The 24,244-nt window shown below is 41.3% G+C and overlaps 1 protein-coding gene across 1 annotated transcript in view; it reads left to right on the top strand.

Moving 5' to 3' along the window:
* The window catches only part of LOC132873821 (protocadherin Fat 3), a gene marked incomplete at its 3' end in the record, with an annotated part of 161,173 nt that overhangs the window by 100,256 nt on the left and 36,673 nt on the right, over positions 1-24,244 (top strand). The window contains exons 13-21 of the mRNA XM_060909620.1: positions 6,487-6,720; positions 9,008-9,400; positions 10,662-10,876; positions 11,104-11,241; positions 13,330-13,473; positions 13,612-13,809; positions 19,145-19,422; positions 19,531-20,066; positions 21,805-21,936. Of these exons, the coding sequence (XP_060765603.1) occupies positions 6,487-6,720; positions 9,008-9,400; positions 10,662-10,876; positions 11,104-11,241; positions 13,330-13,473; positions 13,612-13,809; positions 19,145-19,422; positions 19,531-20,066; positions 21,805-21,936 (2,268 nt within the window). The remainder of the gene's footprint in view (positions 1-6,486; positions 6,721-9,007; positions 9,401-10,661; positions 10,877-11,103; positions 11,242-13,329; positions 13,474-13,611; positions 13,810-19,144; positions 19,423-19,530; positions 20,067-21,804; positions 21,937-24,244) is intronic.

Raw genomic sequence — 24,244 nt, 5'->3', positions numbered from 1 at the left:
CCAAACCATAGTTTTAGTTTATTTATTTCAGTTGTGATTGTCTCCAAAGTCTGCTGCAAATTCTCACCGGAACAAAAAATATTGGTGTCGTCTGCAAACAAAACAAATTTCAGTACTTGCGAAACTCTACATATGTCATTGATATATAATATGAATAATTTCGGACCTAATATTGACCCCTGTGGTACCCCGCATGTAATGTTCATGAAATCAGATTTATGGTCACCTATCTGCACAAACTGTTGCCTGTTTCTTAGATAGCTCGACAGCCAGCTCCACCCAACTCCCCAACACCACACTTTTCTAGTTTACTTAATAATATACTATGATCAATGGTATCGAATGCTTTTTTTAGGACCACAAATACTCCAATTGCTATTTTTTTATTGTCTATACAGTTTGTGATTTCCTCTATTAGTTCCATTAGTGCCATCGATGTTGATCTGTCCGTTCTGAATCCATATTGACTGTCCATAAGGAGGTTGTGTTTTTCAATTAATTTGTCCAGTCTATCTGAAAAAAAGTTTTTCGAGTATTTTGGAGAATTGGGGGAGTAAAGAAACAGGCCTGTAGTTTGTGAAATGGTGTCTATCTCCGGTTTTAAACAATGGTATCACTTTTGCAATTTTCATTTTGTCTGGAAATGTACCTGATTGAAAAGATAAATTGCAGATGTGGGTGAGTGGTTTCACAATTCCCTCAATAACTGTCTTTACTGTTAACATGTCTATATCATTCCAGTCTGCAGAGGTTTTGTTTTTACATTTTCTTACAATTTGCATAATTTCTTCATCATCAGTTGCAGTTAGAAAAATTGTACTTGGATTTCTGTCCCCCATATCTTCTATGTCCCCACATTGTGTTGTCTCGGGTTCCTTTATTTTTGCCGCTAAATCTGGTCCCACATTTACAAAGAATTGGTTAAAACCATTCACCACATCCTCCATATTATTTATGGTCTTGTCATTTTCAGTGTAGTACTCCGGGTAATTTGTAGTTTTGGATCCATTTCTCACAATGCCATTTAGTACAGTCCATATACCTTTAATATTGTTTTTATTTTTCTCCACTAATTTATTATAATAGTCTTTCTTACATATCCTCATAATATTAGTTAATTTATTTTTATATATTTTATATTTTTCCTCTGCCTCTATAGTTCGATGCTTTAAGAATTGTCTGTATAATATACTTTTCTTTTTGCAGGCATTTTATAGCCCCTTGGTGACCCACGGACTATTTGTATATTTATGTATATTACTGTATTTCTTTATAGGACAATTTTTATTATATAGTTCATTGAATATTATTAAAAATTCCTCATATGCTTTATCAACATCTTTTTCTTTATAAACTACATTCCAGTCCTGTATCATTAAGTCATTTTTAGTGCAATCATGGTTTCTTCAGTTTTCACTCTTATATATTGATAATTTTTAGTATCCTTTTTCTTGCTATAATTACAGTAATATACATTAAAAATAGGTAGGTGGCCACTGATGTCTGTTAATAGTAGTCCACTCTCTATATTATTTTCCAGGATATTAGTAAATATATTATCTATTAAAGTGGTGCTGTGAGAAGTGATCCTGCTTGGTCTGATAATAGTTGGATACAGTCCCATACTGAACATTGAGTTAATGAACTCTTCTGTCATTTTATGTTTCTTATGATTTAAGAGGTCGATGTTAAAATCACCACAGATGTACATGACCTTCTGTGTTGATTTTATAAACATACTTTCCATCCAATCTATAAAAACTTCTATGCTTGATCCAGGAGATCTGTATATACAGCTCACCGTTACATTTTTCATTTTTTCACAACATATTTCTACTGTAATACACTCCATCCAATCATCAACAGTACCGCCATTTTATTATTAATTTTATATTCCAAACTATTATCAACATATATTGCCACTCCCCCTCCTCTTTTGTTCTTTCTGTTGATATAATTAAGTTCATACCCGTTTAGCTCAAAATCTACTCCCATCTCATCATTGATCCAAGTTTCTGATATGGCTATTATATTGAATGGAGTATTGAACTGACTGAGATATTCCTTCATTTTATGGAAATTGGCATACAGACTTCTGGTATTGAAATGAATAATTGATATCTTATTTCCTTCTCTGATCGTTGCATTGTATTGATTTTCAGTGTAATACCGGCAGCTGATATTGATGTTGCTGAAAAGATTATTTTCCAGATCAATATTATTTTCCATATCTTGTGTTTTATGCTCAGTATAAAGGAAAGTGTCCAGTTCTTGTGTCCAGTGTCCAGTCCTTGTGTCATGATTGTAAGTTGCTTTGATTGGCTCCCTCAGAATTTGTCCAGTTCCCCAATATCTCGGATGACCAGGATCTTGGCCTCTTCTGGAGATCCCCTCATCTCATCTCATCTCATCTCATCTCATCTCATCTCATCTCATCTCATCTCATCTCATTATCTCTAGCCGCTTTATCCTGTTCTACAGGGTCGCAGGCAAGCTGGAGCCTATCCCAGCTGACTACGGGCGAAAGGCGGGGTACACCCTGGACAAGTCGCCAGGTCATCACAGGGCTGAGATCCCTTCAGCTTTATGAATATTTTGCAGTTTTGTGTCCAAGTGTTTTGGATTTTCCCCTGTTTCCTCAGGAGTCTCGCCTTTCTTGCAATGTCTGCATTTTTTTTGGTTAAGTGCTCATTTAGAAAAACGTCTGAGCCTTTCGGTTTCCTCCCTTGCTTTAACAGTTGCATTTTATACTTTCTGTTGGCAAATCTTATTATTAAAGCTGGTTTGTCTGTGTTGCTTCTCCGTGGGAGAGGGTGACATGCTTCAATGTTTGAACTTTTTATCTCTATCCCTTTGGAGTGCAGGAATGCTATCACCTGTTGTTCCACAGAGTTAGCATCCTCCTCGTTCTGCTCCTCTCCGTCTCCTCTCGCCACTGCTCCAGCATATGACTGGGGTTTAATCTGCAGTCCGGTCACAATAATGTTATTTATCCGGGCGTATTGCTCCAGATCCTCCACTTGGTTCTCGAGAAAGGCGATCCTCTTTGCCTTCTCCGTGTTCTGCAGCGGCAGAACTTTGACCTCTTCCACCAGGTCCAGGATGGTCTTCTGCTGCATCCTGACAGCAGAGATTTCCTCACCCAGAAAGTTGAGGGATTTTTGATGTCCTCAATCTCCTCGACCGTAGGAGCTCTCTTCGGGGGCATTGCGTTTGTTGTTGTTACACAGCCCGCAGGTAGCTCTCGGCCCGCTCCCGCGCAGCCTTTCAGCCCGCTCTCTTGCGTAGCCTTGCTCCTGCGCAACCTCTCAGCCCGCTGTCGCGCAGCCTTTGACATGGCGTTTGTGTACCATGGCCTCTGGGGAAGACTCTCCATTTCCCATTGTTTACTAACAGGAAGGCAATAGAATTTGCTGATACAGGGCATGACTTGGGCTTGGAGCTCCTGCCAGTAAGTCTGTTGATAGTTGCCCAGACTTTACAGCTAGAATGGGTGAAGTCAATACAGTTGTAACAACTTTCTGTGTTGGGATACAGAGGAACTGGGAGGTAGGCTTCAGAACAGGTGTGTTTATTCTTTATTTGCACTTTTCACTGACTACATAGTAAAATGCACAGACATGTTGGGGAACAGAGCTCTCACTCTCATTACTGGCTATCTGTAAGACACACATTAATAGACACCCAGTAATTAGACACAGGTGTAACTTGTCACATATTACCTGCTGGTTCAACCTGACTCCTCGCCATTCACAGCCAATGCTCAACCACACCCTCGCTGCCACATACCCCCACCACCCAACTCAAACCAGGGAGCCATTCAGCCTGCAGCTGAATCCCCCCTCTGGTAAGAGAGGTAATCCACCACCACCATCTGCGCCCACGGCCTGTGGACCACCTCAAATTTATAGGGCTGAAGGGCAAGATACCAACAAGTGATATGCGCATTGGCATCCTTCATGCGGTGGAGCCATTGGAGCGGGATATGGTCAGAACAGAGGGTGAATGGGTGCCTTAGCAGGTAGTACTGGAGAGTGAGGACCGCCCACTTGATGGCCAGACACTCTTTCTCTATAGTGCTGTACTTTGACTCCCACATGGAGAGCTTGCGGCTGATGTATAGCTCCAAGTACTCCTCCCCCTCCACCACCTGTGACAAAACAGCCCTCAGCCCTCTGTCCAATGAATCGGTCTGCAAAACAAAAAAGAGAGAAACATCAGGACAATGCAATAGCGGGCCCCCACACAAAACTGCTTTAACCTGAGCAAAAGCCTGTTTACTGGACCATATCTGGTGCTCCCTTTTTAGTGAGGTTAGTCAGCAGGCTGGCGACATCCAAAAAGTTAGGCACAAACTGCCTATAATAGCCAGCCAGCCCCAGGAACTGCTTCATCCCCTTTTGTTCTTAGGTCTTGGGCAGGCTGTAATTACTGCAATCTTATCAATTCAGGAATGCACCTGCCCATGACCCAAGTGGAAGCCCAGATACCGTACTTCCACCTGTCCAATTGCACACTTTTTCAGGTTTACTGTGAGCCTCACACACCTCAGCAACCTCAGGACAGCCCTGAGATGTTGTAAATTCCGCTGCCAATCATTACTTTAAATAATGATGTAATTTAAATAGGCAGCATTATACACATTGTGGGGATGAAGGATTCGGTCTATGAGATGCTGAAACATTGCTGGGGCCCCAAACAACCCAGAAGGAAGGGTGACAAATTGGTGTCAACCAAATGGAGTGGAAGAGGCCATTTTTTCATGGGATAATGGAGTCTAGGGGATCTGCCAATATCCCTTTGTGAAATCCAGTGTCGAATAAAAGTGTTTAACTGATCGAGCAGTTCATCAATGTGAGGCATCGGATATGCATCAAATTTAGACACTGCGTTGACTTTTCTATTGTCCACACAGAACCAGAGCGTCCCGTCGGTCTTGGGAACTAAGACCACTGGGCTGCTCCAGTCACTGTGCAACTCCTCAATTACTCCCATATGAAGCATCTCCTTGAGTTCATCCCGAACCACTTTTTTCTTGTGTTTGGGGTGCTGATATGGGTGGTTGCACACCGCGATGCTTGGGGGAGTCTCAATATGGTGCTCTATGAGGTCAGTGTGACCAGGGAGGGGCAAGAACACATCACAGAACTCCTCCTGCAAACTAATGACCTGTGCTCTCTGGGACGGTGTGAGGTGGTCTCCACAGGGGATCGGGGTGAATTGGGCCACACCTTTAAGACTTACTTCAGTTCCCAGTTCTGCCCTCTCTGGAACTACCATTGCCAGAGCCACAAGAACCTCCTCTCGCCACGATTTCAGAAGATTGAGGTGGTAAATTTGACATGCATCTCCTCTATCTGTGTGCCTGACCTCATAGTTGACTTTCCCCAATTCGCCATGTGACCTCAAAAGGCCCTTGCCACTTGGCGAGCAATTTTGAGCTCAACTTGGGCAGTAAAATGAACACTTTATCTCCCAGTGCAAATTCTCTTAGCCATGTCCCTCTGTTGTACAGGCGGGCTTGATGTTCTTATGCCTGTAGCAAATTCTCCTGGGTTATGTGATTCAGTGCATGGAGTTTTGCCCTCAGGTCAAGAATGTACTGAATTTCCTTTGTGCTTTGTGAGGGTCCCTCCTCCTAATTTGCTCTAATGATGTTTAAGACGCCACGGGACTTGCACCCATACAGCAATTCAAATGGGGAAAGCCCGGTGGAGGCTTGTGGTACCTTGCGCACTGCAAACAACAGAGGGTCTAGCCATTTATCTCAGTTTCTAGCATCCCTGTGAATGAACTTACGAATCATGTTTTTAAGTGTTTGATTAAATTGTTCGACCAGCCTGTCTGTCTGCACGTCATAAGCACTGGTACAAATCAATTTGATTCCCAATAATTCGTGCAGTTTGCATAGTGTGCGTGACATAACTACTGGTCATTGTTCAACTGGTCAGGTCTAGGTTTGGCAAGATTATGTGGCAATAAAATTAAGTCAGCTAACTACTTGAATGTCCTGAATGACCAGGTTATCCTATCAGTGGATTTTTTTTCCATCCCTGATGGAACAGGCATAAAATTAGGGCTCAAATTGTGAAAGATTGGTTCAAAAAGCATGACGAATCCTTTTGACACATGAATGGACTACCATACGGTCCTAATCTTAATCCCAGTGAAAGTCTTTGTGATGTGCTGAAGAAGACTTTATGGAGTGGTTCGACTCTCCTATCAAGACAAGATCTCACTGAAATTAATGCAGCTCTAAATGGAAACAAATGTTGTGACGTTGCATAAGGTTATTGAAATAACGTCATGGTGAATGTGTGCCGTAACCAAAACTAAAGGCAGTTCAATGAAATATTAGTGTGCAACTTTTTTTTTTGGCTAGGCAATGTATATAAACATTATAAAAACTGGCAATTTTAACAGAAGTATGTCGATTTTTATATCCACTGTACATGGTTTTGCTTGTTTGTTTGTTTGTTTATTTAGGTGAGCTGAAGAGTGCCTCTCTGATTGACCGGGAGAGGACTCAGACCTATAACCTGATAGCCCAGGCTACAGATGGAGGTGGCTTATTCTGTCGCTCTGAGATCTTTCTCACCATAATAGATGTAAATGACAATGCGCCATCCTTCTTTTTCACTGAGTTTCTCATCAATGTATTTGAGAATACTGCACCTAAAACCTTGCTAACACGTTTGCAAGCTGTGGATCCTGATGAGAGTGAGTACTTCACAATTACATTTTCCTTACAACACATAGGCTGGTTTTGTGAAAGTTTGCCATTCTTTTTACTGAATGGCAGGTATTCAGAATACTTAAAAAGTGTTTTGTGATTATTACTGTGATTAATTGGCTTTATATTAGATATTCACTGCAGATTCATACTTCCAAAGCCAACATTATTTAAAGAGAGCATGTGAAAAGAGAGCCTTCTGTCTCTATTTTATTCATTAGGGGTCCAAGCAAAGAACATTCTTTGGACACACACCAAGTTTCATGAACTTTCATGCATAGGAGGTGATACAAATGACACATATCCATATCTCAAGAACCACTTAAGCTAAAAATATTAAATTTGGTATACTTGTCTCCATTTGCCTACATTTGTTAAAGTGCCAATTGACTGGCTCACCAAAATGGCCACCAAGTGGCCAATCAAATTTCAGCAGGCAGTATTTGCCATTGTGAATGCCCTGTCTTCATGAAACCTTATTACGCTCATTTTTAATGGCACTTAGAAGCTGGGTCTGCTCTGCCGGCTTCAGCCATCAAAGTTTTCTTGGGAAGAATTACACTAGTGGTTTCCTGTTGGCTCCTAATAGAATATTATCGAGGTTTTCTCCTCTCAACCATTCACAAACAGAGACAATTTAGAGTAGCCAATTAACCTATCTGCATGTCTTTGGACTGTGGGGGAAACTGGAGCACCTGGAGAAAACCCACTCAGACATGGGGAGAACATGCAAACTCCACACAGAAAGGCCCCCATCGGCCACTGGGCTCAACCCCAGAACCTTCTTGCTGTGAGGCAACAGTGCTAACCACTACACCACCATGCCGCCTAGAAGATAACTACTGTACATGAAACAAATCACCCACAAGAGGGTGCTGTAATAAGTGCATTTACATTTTGGCTCATATCTCAGCAACCACATGGGTTAGAACAAAACTTGTCTGAAAAGGAACTTGTCTGAGGCACTTCATCTGATTTTATTATATTGTTTTATCAAACTCGTTCTAGAACATTTGTCTGATTTGCATGAAATTTGATTTACATCATCTACAGTTGATAAAAATTCATAAAAACTATTTTGATTCATCAAACTGTTTCAGAGTTATGAGCCAATGAAATTTTAAAGTATGGCACCTACTGGCTCTATGACTAATATCTTGTGATCTAAATGTTCAAATGCCATGAAACTTAATACACTTAATCATGATCACATTCCCTGGAAGCTTATAAACTGTTGTCAAATTATGTCCATAACTGAAATATTGCAATATCTGAAGAATTGCTTAAGCTAAAAATTTGAAATTGTGTGTGGTTGTATTTGGCCATTTACGCAGTAGAATATGTTGAACCACTTCTAATTCCACCATTGTTTGAAACTACTGTGATGTTGCTTGGGCACCAGTGATCGCTGCTTGCAGCTATATTATTGTATTTTTGTTTTTCAGTATGGCTTGTCCCTCATCTCATCTCATTATCTCTAGCCGCTTTATCCTGTTCTACAGGGTCGCAGGCAAGCTGGAGCCCATCCCAGCTGACTACGGGTGAAAGGCGGGGTACACCCTGGACAAGTCGCCAGGTCATCACAGGGCTGACACATAGACACAGACAACCATTCACACTCACATTCACACCTACGGTCAATTTAGAGTCACCAGTTAACCTAACCTGCATGTCTTTGGACTGTGGGGGAAACCGGAGCACCCGGAGGAAACCCACGCGGACACGGGGAGAACATGCAAACTCTGCACAGAAAGGCCCTCGCCGGCCACGGGGCTCGAACCTGGACCTTCTTGCTGTGAGGCAACAGTGCTAACCACTACACCACCGTGCCGCCCTGGCTTGTCCCTTTTAATGGGAATCACATTTATGTTTTAGATAAAACATTTGCTGTACATTGTGTGTGAAAATGTAATACTGTAAAGGTGCTTCTTTAAGATTCATTGGTTCATTCTATGATACAGATAAATTAGTGTTGAATCATCTTTATAAACATCACTAGGGTTTGCTTTGAAGCAGTGCGAGACCACTTCTTCTAAGTGGTCTTTAGACTGGTTGGTTTACTTGTCATCCAGGAGAAATTCCTGTGTTCATGCCTGCTGAAAGGAAGAAAGTAAGCTCAATAGGGTTCTAATTCAAATAGATTAAATACTGCATATATGAAAACACCTTTAGGCATGGATTAAGTGTAGTCCTGAACTAATTTACTGTCACACACTGAAAGTAATTAAAAACAACCAAAGTGGTCTGTTTGTTTCTACTCTGTGTCTCACCCAGGCTTGAACAGAAGAATCATGTACTCTCTAGTGGACTCTGCTGAAGGTGTCTTCTCGATTAACCATTTATCTGGAGTGGTAATTCTAGAGAAGCCTCTGGACCGAGAGATCCAAGACACATACCGGGTGAGGGTCCAGGCTGCAGACCAGGCAGGGGCAGCCGGCTCTCTCTCCACACAGGTAGACCTCGTTGTCATGGTTCTGGATGTGAACGATAACCCACCAGTCTTCCAGAAGCAGGACTATGCTGTTACAGTGCCTGAGGATGTTGCTGTGGGAACAGAGCTGTTGAGGGTCTTTGCTTCCAGTAAAGACATTGGTGTCAACGCTGAGATCTACTACAGTATCAGTACAGGCAACGAACTTGGGAAGTTTTACATTGATAAGACCATAGGTAAGAGACTGATTGGTGCTGTTTTTAGGCAAGGTCTTATTTTTTTTTCTTTTAAACATAAAGCTTCTACCTCAAGCTCCAGGAGCTACACGTCACTGCAACCACAAAATAAATATTTACTAATAATTTTCTGCTTTCTATATAAATGAAAGGACAGGCGCATAAGAGAAATCGTAACAATGAACCTTAATTTGAGGACAGCACTTTAGGCAATAGCAGCACATTGGGTGCATGAAAGAATAATTATGCATGGAGCGTTACACTGTTGAAAAATGGGGGCATGTTTTGGAAGGGTTTGTTGCTTTCTAAGATGTTTAAACAAGGAAATCTCTATGATAGGAGCTTCTTTTTTTTTTAACTGAGAGTGTGCACATTAAATTGGTTCCTCCAATCCTGGAGCTCCTAATCTGCACTGTGTTTTTCTTGCTCTAACATATATTAAATTTCCAAAGGGGTTGATTATTTGTTATCTGGTGTGTTTCTAGCATGTTACAGCAGGAAAACATAAAAATGTAAAGAGCAGGGGGCATCTGGGACTGGAGTTGAGAAACACTAGCATAAAGAAAACTGCAACATTTAAAAAGAAACTTGATATATACACTCACCAGCCACTTTGATAGGAACTTGTTCTTGGTTCTAAGATTCCTGTTCTTGGCTGGCAGGAGTGGAACCCAATGTGGCCTTCTGCTATTGCAGAAGATGCTTTTCTGCTCACCATGGATGTAAAGAGTGATTATATTAGCTATTACATCATTTTTTCCTTTTATTTTCCTCTGACCTCAAGGAGTTTCCACCCACAGAACTGTCACTCACTCAGTGTTTCTTTTTTTTTTTTTTTGCACCATTCTGTGTAAACTCTAGAGACTGCTGTGTGTGAAAACCCCAGGAGATCAGCAGTTTCTGAAATACTCAAATCAGTCCATCTGGCACTAACACCCATGCCACAGTGAAAGTCACAGAGATCACAATTTTTCCCATTCTGATGTTTGAATTGAACGTTAACTGAAGCTCTTGATTTCTACCTGCGTGATTATATGCATTGTGCTGCCGTCAAGGGATTGGCTAATTAGATAACTGCATAAAATAGCTGGTGTATGGGTGTTCCTAATAAAGTGTCCAGTGAGTGTATATTAAAAAGATGTAGCCAATCAATAGTTTATAGATGTTTAGTTTTAAAAAGATTTATTACCACAGTCATAAGATTACAGGTCTGTGGGTCTGTGGTGTACTGAAGACTAATTCTCATTACTTATTATTCCAGGCAGCATCTCAGTAGCTGATGATTTGGACTATGAAGTGTGTAAAGACTTTTTCCTCAAAGTTGAGGCTGTGGATGGTGGAACCCCTCCTCTAAAAACATCCACAATCATAAGCATTGAAGTGATGGATGTTAATGATAATGCACCTTTCTTTAGTGAGGAGATTTATAATGTTCTGGTTAGTGAAGACACTGCCATTGGAGAGACAATTACTCGGGTACGGTTCAGTAATGTGTGGTTTATACAACTTCTTTAGTATTTATTAGCCATTACTGGGTAATTTCTCAGTTCATTTTATAGCCAGTGCCTATGTCCACTTCTCCTATATTTTAAATTAATAATGTTGAATTATTTACATTAAGTGAATTTGCAGTAAACAGTCCAGCTGATTGTTTTATGCAACCTTGTTAAGGCAGTTGTTTTGTGTGGGTTTGTGATGTAAAGTTATTCGCAGAAGACCTTGACAGCCAAGTAAACGGGCGAATTACTTACTCAATCTTGAGAGGAGACCAAGGGAACCAGTTCTGGATCAATCCTGTCACAGGACTACTGAAGGTCAACAAGGCACTTGATAGAGAGCAGGTTAGATCTTTAAACAACCTTTTTGACTACCACTAACACTAAATCACTTTGGCCTCAGTGTTTGAAGTCTTTTCTCCACAAATAGACCGGTGAAGCTGTAAGTCGACCATCAGTGTCCAGCACTGGAGAACCATTACTATTAGAGCTGGGACTTCAGCTCAGCCAAACCTTAGCCAGACATACCAAAAAAGTAACAGGGCAAAGGATTTTGCAAGGGATTAGCGGCAGGCTGCCAGGTCGCTTCACTGTGTGTAGTTGTCAATGCTGATTTTAAAAGTAAATTACATAGGGAAATGAATACTTAAGTCTGAATGAAAAATACTGGGGCGAGCATGTGTAACCGACTATAACCAGTCAGATACTCTAATAATAAGTAAAAGTCTCTGTGTGGTTAATAGATGATGCAGAGGAGGCAAAGAGTTCATCTGTCAGCATTTATTCTGGAAAACAATGAATGACAGGTCTATCAACACACAGAGACGGGAAAGAATTCTGGTATCCCCCTTTCCAGACATCCTAAGCACGGGGGGAAAAAAACATTCTGTAGGCTACATACTGTTCAGTAGGCTGGCTGCATTACATTGTGTGAGATAAAACAGACTATAATAGTCGGGCACTTAATATTTGATCCGATACAAACAGCGGATGTGTGTCAAAACATTCTTACATCAAAAAAATAAACATCATATCTTGGGGGGGAAAAATACTGTATTAATAAATATTGTCCATGCAGGATTCACGAAGCCAGCTTACTCCTTTCTAGACAGCCCAAGCATGATAATATCCACAGGTGTGTTACATTAATTAACACCCCATCAGAAACAATAGTGGAACCATTAACGGAACCCAACAAATTAACATATTTTACAATAGAGGGATTTGGGGAAGTTCTCAAAAAAAAAAACTTTATTCATACGAAATTATGACATTGCTACATGTGCGTGTAAGAAGAGTCTGGAGGCAGAAATATTAGTTTCTTGGTCGTTAGCCTGTGCTACCTGCTCTCTATAGCACTGGCTTGACCGCTAGCATTGGCCTTTGAGAAGGTCTAGGGCGATAAATGTTTGGTCCCTCCCACTATAAGTCAAAATCTGATTGGTTAATTCATCTGTCACTTCCTACATAAACATACACTGCCATGGCCTTCTATCCCGGCAGTGAAGTCCTAACCAATGAGTGAACCAGCTCTCAGCTCTTCTCAGCCTAGAGACAACAAACCAAAACACCTCACTGTATAACTCTTTTTTAATGTTTTCAGGGCATTAACCCTGTCATTTCTGAAGCAAATTTGATAGAAAATGAGGCCGAATTAGAAGAGAATAATTGGAATGAAATTATGAAAGAAATTAAAGAATGAAAGACATTATATATAACATTTGAAATGCTGATGTGTTTGGGCCTTCTCTGAAGGTCTAGAAGGCCCTGACGGTTCCCCTCTGGTGTCCAGGTCTGTCGGACCACAGCATTCCAAAGTTTAGCATTTTACTGACAAATGACATATTTAAAGCCAAACAAAACCCCCAAAATAATCTCCTTTATACTGACAGATAATATCCATACAGGTTCGAGTGTTCACTTGTTCATATTTGTACCTATATACTTTGTACATATTTTATTTTAAAAGATAAACAATGTCCCTGGGTGCTGACATTTTACTCTTTTTGAGGTTCAAATATTGCGCTCTGAGAAGAAATCAGCCATTTTGCCAAGTCGCTCGAGGTGATTATTGAGAAATAGTCTGAATTTCTTGACCAATCAGCATGTGCAATTTTTTTATAATCACCTGTGTATTTATACTAACATGTCTTAGTAAGGTGTTGGGTAACCACGTGATACAAGTAATCAGTCAGAATAACTTGGGATTGATTTTCAGTGATCCTTCCTTCTAAAGGGATAAATGAACCCAACCGTGTCGAGGCCTTCATGAGCTTAATTTGGTACATTAATAGAGTATTGTGAAAAAGGCAATGGCCCTTTGGGACCCAAGTGTTACTGTGGATGGGCTAGAAGGAAAAAAGCATACACAATAAATAGTATTTTAATCACATACTATGCACTCTTCTTATGTCTTCTTATATGTCATCTAAGGTCCCCAGCTACATGCTGTTAGTCCAGGCATTCGATAGTGGATCTCCTGCAATGTCCACGACAGTAACTGTGAATATTGATATTGCTGATGTGAATGACAATGCTCCAGTGTTTGCCCCAGAGAATGCTTCAGCAGTTATTCAGGTGTGTGCTCAGGATGTCCAGGATTTTCCTTTTAGGAATGGAACATCCTTAAATCTGCAGTCTTGTATCAGAAAAAAAAATCATCTGTTCACTGTGAATTGTCTATTCGAATAAATGTCTGATAATGTGCATTTTCAGCTGAACAAACCTGCAGGTACCACCGTCCTGACATTATCTGTCTGTGATAATGACTCTGCACGAAATGGAGGCCCTTTTGAATTCTTAATTGTATCTGGGAATGAGGACAATGCATTCACCCTCGACAGGAATGGAGAGCTGCGCTCAAACAAAGTGTTTGGACCACATGCCACAGGGGAGTATGTTCTTGAGATACAGGTGTGCTTACCTTAAAAAACCACATCATATCGACAAACTGTTAACATGTTACATAAAAGATATGTTCACTGTGCAACGTCACCTGCATAAGCTCTTCATGACAACTGGCATTATTCTACATAAACATTTATGCATCCTTAATCTAGCATGCGTCAACTGTCATGAAGACTGCTTTCGTCAGTATTGTTGTCAAGTTGGCATGGCACCTGAGTCAAGTGACAAAGTTATGTCATGACATTTTCTAAGCTAAATTACATAAGAACATCATACCAACTGATTTTGTACAACCCCGATTCCAAAAAAGTTGGGACAAAGTACAAATTGTAAATAAAAATGGAATGCAATGATGTGGAAGTTTCAAAATTCCATATTTTATTCAGAATAGAACATAGATGACATAGCAAATGTTTAAACTGAGAAAATGTATCATTTAAAGAGAAAAATTAGGTGATTTTAAATTTCATGACAACAACACATCTCAAAAAAGTTGGGACAAGGCCATGTTTCCCACTGTGAGACATCCCCTTTTCTCTTTACAACAGTCTGTAAACGTCTGGGGACTGAGGAGACAAGTTGCTCAAGTTTAGGGATAGGAATGTTAACCCATTCTTGTCTAATGTAGGATTCTAGTTGCTCAGCTGTCTTAGGTCTTTTTTGTCGTATCTTCCGTTTTATGATGCGCCAAATGTTTTCTATGGGTGAAAGATCTGGACTGCAGGCTGGCCAGTTCAGTACCCGGACCCTTCTTCTATGCAGCCATGATGCTGTAATTGATGCAGTATGTGGTTTGGCATTGTCATGTTGGAAAATGCAAGGTCTTCCCTGAAAGAGACGTTGTCTGGATGGGAGCATATGTTGCTCTAGAACCTGGATATACCTTTCAGCATTGATGGTATCTTTCCAGATGTGTAAACTGCCCATGCCACACGCACTAATGCAACCCCATACCATCAGAGATGCAGGCTTCTGAACTGAGCGCTGATAACAACTTGGGTCATCCTTCTCCTCTTTAGTCCAAATGACACGGCGTCCCTGATTTCCATAAAGAACTTCAAATTTTGATTCATCTGACCACAGAACAGTTTTCCACTTTGCACAATGAGCTTTGGCCCAGAGAAGACGTCTGCGCTTCTGGATCATGTTTAGGATACGGCTTCTTCTTTGAACTATAGAGTTTTATCTGGCAACGGCGGATGGCACGGTGAATTGTGTTCACAGATAATGTTCTCTGGAAGTATTCCTGAGCCCATTTTGTGATTTCCAATACAGAAGCATGCCTGTATGTGATGCAGTGCCATCTAAGGGCCCAAAGACCACGGGCACCCAGTATGGTTTTCTGGCCTTGACCCTTACGCACAGAGATTCTTCCAAATTCTCTGAATCTTTTGATGATATGTTCAAACTCTTTGCAATTTTACACTGTCGAACTCCTTTCTGATATTGCTCCACTATTTGTCAGTGCAGAATTAGGGGGATTGGTGATCCTCTTCCCATCTTTACTTCTGAGAGCCACTGCCACTCCAAGATGCTCTTTTTATACCCAGTCATATTAATGACCTATTGCCAGTTGACCTAATGAGTTGCAATTTGGTCCTCCAGCTGTTCTTTTTTTGTACCTTTAACTTTTCCAGCCTCTTATTGCCCCTGTCCCAACTTTTTTGAGATGTGTTGCTGTCATGAAATTTCAAATGAGCCAATATTTGGCATGAAATTTCAAAATGTCTCACTTTCGACATTTGATATGTTGTCTATGTTCTATTGTGAATACAATATAAATTTTTGAGATTTGTAAATTATTGCATTCCATTTTTATTTACAATTTGTACTTTGTCCCAACTTTTTTGGAATCGGGGTTGTAGCTCAGTATACATATGGCATGTCCAAGTCACATAATGGTGAAACAATATGTCAAGCATTGAAGCTATGCTCACTCTAAATTAAACACAGAAAACTATACAGTGTCATTTTGTAAATTGATTTCTAAATGTAATATTTTTATCTGGAATTTATAGTGGAGCTCCATACTTAAGAGAATATGGCAATGCATCGACCTGATTTTTGATGGCTTGACCATATGATGTCCGTATGTATGAACGTGTACCATGGGGAACCCGACTATAAGTGCAAGGCAATGTATCTCAAACACTTAACCACCAGACAACAAAATTTGTATCTTTATTTACATAAGATAAATTGTTTTTTTATCCAGCAGTTATTTTTAATTTGCTTTTTAAAAAATAACGTGGTATTATTTACTAACACACTTTACAGAAATATTCACGACAGTGGACGGCACGGCGGTGTAGTGGTTAGCGCTGTCACCTCACAGCAAGAAGGTCCGGGTTCGAGCCCTGTGGCCGGTGAGGGCCTTTCTGTGCGGAGTTTGCATGTTCTCCCCGTGTCCGCGTGGGTTTCCTCCGGGTGCTCCGGTTTCCCCCCCCCCAGTCCAAAGACATGCAGGTTAGGTTAACTGGTGACTCTAAATTGACCGTAGGTGTGAATGTGAGTGTGAATGGTCGTCTGTGTCTATGTGTCAGCCCTGTGATGACCTGGCGACTTGTCCAGGGTGTACCCCGCTTTTCGCCCATAGTCAGCTGGGATAGGCTCCAGCTTGCCTGCAACCCTGTAGAACAGGATAAAGCGGCTAGAGATAATGAGATGAGATGAGATTCACGACAGTTTCATATCAAACTAGTTAAAACAGTTTTCTTAGTCCACTAGCTTATTGGACAGTTGATAGTTTCACTGTAATTGATCTCTAATCAGAAACAGATGCATTCTAATTAGTCCTAATGGCGTGCGCATGCTTTGCAGTTTGCAGCTGCACACAGCGCATGTGGACATGAAAGATGTAACCAGATAACTATTTAACATATCAAGTTTGATATTCAATTGTTACTATATAGTAATGATGTAAAGTGAAAGCGCTGGTTCACTGCTGTCCACCAGGCACCCAGCAGAGTCACACCAGAATAAATGTTGTGGTGTTGTTTCTGGTGCATGGCATGCGGTGTCAAAGAAAGGAATAAATACGTATTCATATCTGCAATGTGTATCTTATTATTGGTATCACTATCACAAGACAATACAGCAGTTTACTGACGTGAAATATACTACACTACACTACACTACACACTTTGATGGTTCTTTTGCTATAATATTATTATTCTATTCATATTGATTTTGTGCACTTTCAAATATTTTGCTCATACACTCATCAGGAGCTCTGCTTTTAGGCAGTGCTTAAATATCTATATTATATTTCTGTAAAGCTGCTTCCTGACAAGGTGGCACGGTGGTGTAGTGGTTAGCATTGTTGTCTCACAGCAAGAAGGTTCTAAGTTTGAGCCCAGTGGCCAACGGGGCCTTTCTGTGTGGAGTTTGCATGTTCTCCCCGTGTATGCGTGGGTTTCCTCTGGGTGCTCCAGTTTCTCCCACAGTCCAAAGACATGCTGTTAGGTTAATTGGTGGCTGTAGTTGTGAATGGTTGTTTGTCTTTATGGCCAAGTTTACATTAAACCGTATCTGTCTCGTTTTCTTTGCGGATGCACTGTCCGTTTACATTAAACCGCCTGGAAACGCCGGGAAACGGGAATCCGCCAGGGTCCACGTATTCAATCTAGATCATGTCTGGTCCGGTGCTGTGTAAACATTGAGAATACGCGGATACGCTGTGCTGAGCTCTAGCTGGCGTCGTCATTGGACAACGTCACTGTGACATCCACCTTCCTGATTCGCTGGCGTTGGTCATGTGACGCGACTGCTGAAAAACGGCGCGGACTTCCGCCTTGTATCACTTTTCATTAAAGAGTATAAAAGTATGAAAATACTGCAAATACTGATGCAAATACTGCCCATTGTGTAGTTATGATTGTCTTTAGGCTTGCCATCCTTCCACTTGCAAGTGGTAAGTGATATGCACTGGGATCACACACACAGCGGCTCAGTCCCAAATCACTGCTCGTGCACTCCACTCGCGCGCTCTGTGAGCTGCGCAGGGCCGGAGTGCGCACCCTCCAGAGGGCACTCGCTGTTCAGGGCGGAGTGATTTGGAGCGCAGGATGCCTGCGGAGCCGAGCGTGTCCGTGTATTGGTGTTGCTGTGTGCATGCGAATCGTGTATTGGTGTTGCTGTGTGCACACTAATCGTTTTAAAAACGTTAATCTGATGATACGCTGATACGGTCTAATGTAAACCCCACCTATGTGTCAGCTCTGCGATGATCTGGCAACTTGTCCAGGGTGTACCCTGCCTCTCGCCCATAGTCAGCTGAGATAGGCTCCAGCTTTCCCGTGACCCTGCACAGGATAAGTGGTTATGGATAATGCTTTCTGACAATGTTTATTGTTAAAAGTGCTATACAAATCCAATTGAATTGAATTGAATTTTGATGGTGCAGTGGTTAGCACTGTCGCCTCAAAGTAAGAAGGTTCTGAGTTCGAGCCTCACTTCTGACTGGGGCCTTTCTGTGTGAAGTTTGCATGTTCTCCCCATGCCTGCATGGGTTTCCTCTGGGTGCTCTGATTTCCTCCCACAGTCCAAAGACATGCAAATTAGATCAACTGGCTACTCTAAATTGCCCATAAGTGTGAGTTGTTTATCTCAGCGTTAGCCCTGCGATAGACTGGCGACCTGTCCAGGGTGTACCCCACCTCTCAGCTGAAGTCAGCTGGGATTGGCTTCAGTACCCCCATGACCCTGATGGATAAACAGATGATGGATGGATTAATTGAATTTTGTAAGCATCTATGGTACTTTTTTGTTTTTTCTAAAGCTCACGTGGCAAGTCACACAACATACTGTATCACTTGTCAAAACAGCATGCACTTGACATCAAAACTAAATAAAGCAGTCTGTATGACAAGTGACATTCATTGTAGTGAGTCTTATGCTTATGTATTTTATGTCGGTTGACTTGAAGGGTTCATGTACTGTAGATATCTTGTAGGATTCATGCTGATGTCAATGAACATTTTTTACTTTTCACGTGGTAAATAATATGATAAATTTGGTTAAAAAGCAAACAAACAAACAAAAAAGGTTTCCAAATTGATGGTCCATTGCTCTTTGAATACAAAGCAACTTTTCCTCAAATGGAAAAAGATGATGTTCTAGGAATAAATAATTAAACAAATAACACAAAATATCAATATGGTTTATTTCTGTGAAAATAAGCTGTTAGTTTTTGCACAGATGTAATGCAAAATATCATCCCACATGAAAATGTCTAACAGTGAATTTAAAAAGTGCATTTATAAATACAAATACTGTAATTTTATGTTATTTATATAATTTTCCTGCATGTATTTTCCACTTTCCTCCACTTGTGACTAAGGCATGGGACTCTGGGAAGCCTCGCTTGTCATCATCCTCTTTCGTGGTTGTGCGTGTGATTGGAGGAAATGTCTTTAAGCCTGTGGTCTTTCCTCTGGAGATTGTTATAGTGATGGTGGAAGATGTGTTTCCTGGTGGCATCATTGGAAGGATCTATGCCAGCGATGAAGATGAAAATGACAAGTTGTCTTTCACACAGCAGCCTCAGTCAAAAAGCCTGTTCAGGATCAATCAACAGGATGGCAAGATTGTGGCCCTGAGTGGCCTGGAGCCTGGCAGGTAGCAGTGTGGAAACAACAGTGTGTACTTCTGTTTGTGATTTTTTTTTTTGTTGTTTTTTTCAGACTGTGGGTGCATGCTATTTCATAACACCACCAATGTTTCCAGGTACTTCATTAATGCCACGGTCAGTGATGGACATTTCTCTGAAACAGTGGGTGTAAATGTGCAGGTGAAGGTGGCCACAGAGGACATGGTGCAGAATGCTGTCATGCTGCGCTTTCAGGACCTCTCTCCTAAGGACTTTGTGGGTATATACGTAAGACAGTTGAAGAGAATGCTCCAGAATGCACTGGTTGGGGCCGGAGTGGCACAGACCCCAGAGCCTATGCACATTATAGGGGTGCAGTCAGTGGCACAGTCTTCCCAGTTGGAGGTGCTTTTGGTAGTGGAGGCACAGGAGGGAGGGTATCTGGGGCCTGGGGAGCTGGCACTGAGGCTGGGTGAACTGCGGGGAAAGCTAGGAGGAAGACTGCCGTTGGTGGAAGTGCTCGATCAGAGCTGCTCAGGAGAATTGGACTGTGGTGACGGTGTGTGTGAGCTTAGCCTGAAGCTGGAACCTGTTGACTTGATCACCTATGGTACCTCTAAAGTGAGCTTTGTCTTGCCAGGTTTCCGGCGCACTGAGACCTGCACCTGCTCAGGTAGGTCTGGTTCGAGGCATTCTAAAACCTAATCACAAATGAACAGACACAAAGATTTTCAGTAAATCATTTTTGAACCCTGCATCATTATACAGACAAAGCCATGCCTCATGTCTTTTTCTGTTGTGAATCCATCCATTATCTGTAGCCACTTATCCTGTGCAGGGTCGCAGGCAAGCTGGAGCCGATCCCAGCTGACTATGAGCAAGAGGTGGGGTACACCGTGGACAAGTCGCCAGGTCATCACAGGGCTGACACATAGAGAAAAACAACCATTCACACTCATGGTCAATTTAGAGCCACCAATTAACTTAACCTGCATGTCTTTGGGGGAAACCGGAGCAAACCCACGTAGATACTGTAACATGCAAACTCCACACAGAAAGACCCCCACAAGCCACTGGGTTCGAACCCAGAACCTTCTTACTGTGAAGCGACAGTGCTAACCACAACACTACCGTGCCACCCCAGGATAGGCACTGGATCCACAATTTATCTATTTCTCTTTAACGCTTTAACCAAGTGTACTAAATAAGTAAATAAGTAACCCACTTCTGTTGACTGGTAGAACAATCATCCACCAATCAACAAGAATCAAGTAAGGTAATAGGAATCATCCTATTCCCTTACTACCCAGGGAATAGGTTTTCTAATGGCAGCAGGTTTGACCAAATCAAATTTTTTTTTTAATGAAAATTCAAAACTACTACTTGTGATTGTGCCAGTCATATGTTAGGCATAGGAAACAAAATTTTCAGATCCGGTCAGAAACCCTACAACACGTAGAGTACACCCTGTAACCCTCTAAAATTTGAAATGAGCACAAGATATTTTTGTTGACGTAGGACATCTCATCATCTCTAGCCGCTTTATCCTGTTCTACAGGGTCGCAGGCAAGCTGGAGCCTATCCCAGCTGACTACGGGCGAAAGGCGGGGTACACCCTGGACAAGTCGCCAGGTCATCACAGGGCTGACACATAGACACAGACAACCATTCACACTCACATTCACACCTACGGTCAATTTAGAGTCACCAGTTAACTTAACCTGCATGTCTTTGGACTGTGGGGGAAACCGGAGCACCCGGAGGAAACCCACGCGGACACGGGGAGAACATGCAAACTCCGCATAGAAAGGCCCTCGCTGGCCACGGGGCTCGAACCCGGACCTTCTTGCTGTGAGGCGACAGCGCTAACCACTACAACACAGCAAGCACAATCTGGTGGTTAAAAAAATATTAAACATAAACTGTCATAAAAAGAATACGACACTTGGGATTTTCATGGTGCATTCTTTCAGTTGTTATAGAGGAACTTTCATGAAGCTTGTTATACAATATATAGCAACTAGAGAATAAAAAGCAAAAGTTAGTATCTGACATAACCTGTCATGACAATGGTAACATAACACTATTATATGTGACATAAACTGTTATGACCACTCATAACAGCATATTACATTAAGCATGACAGTTGTATGATGTCTGTAACATAATGCAGGGTTCAAGTGTTACCAAGTTCTTAATGTAATTATTTAATTTATGTGGCATGAAAACTTTTGTGTTTGCCTTCGTAAAAATGTTACACATCTTCTAAAAATTTTCACCAGGCCTTTTGCACAGCGTTTCAGCTGTGCAGTCTTCTTATCAATTCAGTGAAATCTCATCTGAGCTGTTTATTTGTTGTGTTACATAGCTCATGACCAAAATATACTGTGTTCTCTCTCTCTCTCAAGCAGGTGGGATATGTTCAAAATCTGCAGAGCTTTGTGAAGGCCAGGCCTGTCCTCCTGACATGCAATGTGTACGTAGTGCCTCAACAGTTCCCTCTGCTTGCCAGTGCCTGCCTGAAACTCTCCACCAGTGTGCAGGTTAGAACACGCTCAGTCTTTCATTATTAGTTTTGGTTGTTATATAATACAGTACATTACAATTTTAGTCATATTATTGTTAGTTTTAACCTAGGTTTAGCAATTTTACCCAGATAAAATAAGTGATCTAAAATTTAACAGGTTTAGTTATTTAAAATTAAATACTTTTTCAATAAAGTTGGAGCCACATAATTTTCTACAAAGTCTTCATACAGTTGTGGTCAGAAGTTTACATACAGTGACATGAATGTCAGCTTGGATATGAATGTCATGGCAATATTTGGGCTTTCAGTAATTTCTTTGAACTGTGCTTTTTCTGTGGCAGAATGTAGAGTGTACATCTTACAAAAACACTAGAATTTGGTGCACAAGTTTTAATTTTCATTGGGTTTTCTAAACTCAACACAGGGTCAAAAGTATACATACAGCACACCTAATATTTGGGTAAAATGTCTCTTCGCAAGATTCACCTTGACCAAACATTTTTGTTTACCATGAACAAGCTTCTGGCAGAATTCTAGTTGGATATTTCACAACTCTGCATGGTAGAATTGGTAGAGTTCAATTTTTTTTTCTCAAAAAAAAGCATGGACTCAACTTATAAGCACGGTCCATATATTTTCAATAGAGTTGAAGTCAGGACTTGTTTTAAGCTTAATGTTAGCCTGCTTTATCCTCCACAACCAGCTCTGATGTGTGTTTGGGTTCATTGTCCTGTTGTAACTCCCAAGTCCCAAGTCGTGTTCAAGTTTCTGATGGTTTATGCTGAAGAATTCTGAGGTAGTCCTCCTCCTTCATTATTCCATCCACTTTGTGCAATGAACCAGTTCCACTGGCAGCAAAACAGCCCCAGAGCATGAATCATCCTACCACCACCACCAGCTGGTACAGTGTTCCTCTGTACATGGTGGTCATTGTGGCCAAACAACTCAATCTTTGTCTCATCTGACCATACAGCTATCCTCCTGAAGGCTTTTTTCTGTGTCCGTGTGGTCAGCTTCAAACTTTAGTTAAGCTTGAAGGTGTCAATTTTGGAGCAGGGGGTTATTTCTTGGATAGCAGCCTCTTAGTCCATGGTGATCTGAACTGTCAACAGTGATCCATCAGTTTCCAGTTCATGGCAGGGCTGTGCCATGGTAGTTCCTGGGTTGTTCTTGACCATTCAAACCAATTTCTTTTCAGCTGAGGATGACAGTTTGGGATTTCTTGAAGCAAAGTGGCTTGGCAAAGTGACTACGCCTCACAATAACTTGGATACAGTTGTTTGAACTGATCTTGGAATTTGCTCCAAGAGACATTCCTGAGTTGTGTACATCTGCAGTCCTCTTTCTCATATCTGCACTGAGCTCCTTGGACTTTCCCATTTTACTGTGTGTTGGTCAATCCAATGAGTGCTGTAAACAAACCCTTTTTATGAAGGCACAGAGAAGCTACCTGCTGTAGTCAATCATGATCACTAAAAGGAAGTTAAGAGACCTCGGCCTTGGCAAGATAAGAGACATTTTGGAAGTTTCAGCACCTCTGAATTAATAATCTAAGTGAGCGTATGTAAATTTTCAACACTGTATGTATAATTTTGACCCTGCGTTGATTTCAGAAAACCCAAAGAAAATTAAAACTTGTGCACCGAATTCTAGTGTTTTTTTTTTTATTAAAGATGTATGCTGTACAGTCATTCTGGCACAGAAAAAGAACAGTTCATAGAAATTACTGAAAGCCCAAATATTGCCATGACATTTATATCCAAGATGACATTCATGTCACTGTATGTAAACTTCTGACCACAACTGTATGCTATTGCATTATGATTCCCTTCACTGGAACTAAGAGGCCCAAACATGTTCCAGCATGATAATGCCCTGTGCATAAATCGAGGTCCATAAACACATGATTTATCAAGGCTGGTTTGGAAGAATTCACATGGCCTGCACATAGCCCTGACCTCAACCCCAATGAACACCTTTGTGATGCATTGGAAAGTCAACTGCATGCCAGGCTTCTTCGCTCTACATCAGTGCCCAACCTCCGTAATGCTCTTGTGGCTAAACGGGCACAAATCCCCAAGCAACATACAACATATTTAGTGGAAAGCATTCCCAGAAGAGTGGAGGCTGGAGGCAGCAAAGATGAGGACCAGTTACATATTAATTCCATGGCTTTGGAATTTGGTCAGTCATAGAGTTATGTACATAAGTTATTTGGCATTGTGCAGTATGTACAACCCCAATTCCAAAAAAGTTAGGACGCTGTGTAAACTGTAAATAAAAACAGAATGTGAGAATTTGCGAATCATGGACTCCCTATATTT

This window comes from Neoarius graeffei, chromosome 25 (assembly GCF_027579695.1).
Source record: "Neoarius graeffei isolate fNeoGra1 chromosome 25, fNeoGra1.pri, whole genome shotgun sequence".
Taxonomy (NCBI): Eukaryota; Metazoa; Chordata; class Actinopteri; order Siluriformes; family Ariidae; genus Neoarius; species Neoarius graeffei.
The sequence above is the reverse complement of the archived record's forward strand: the minus strand, read 5'-3'. Positions and strand labels throughout refer to the sequence as shown.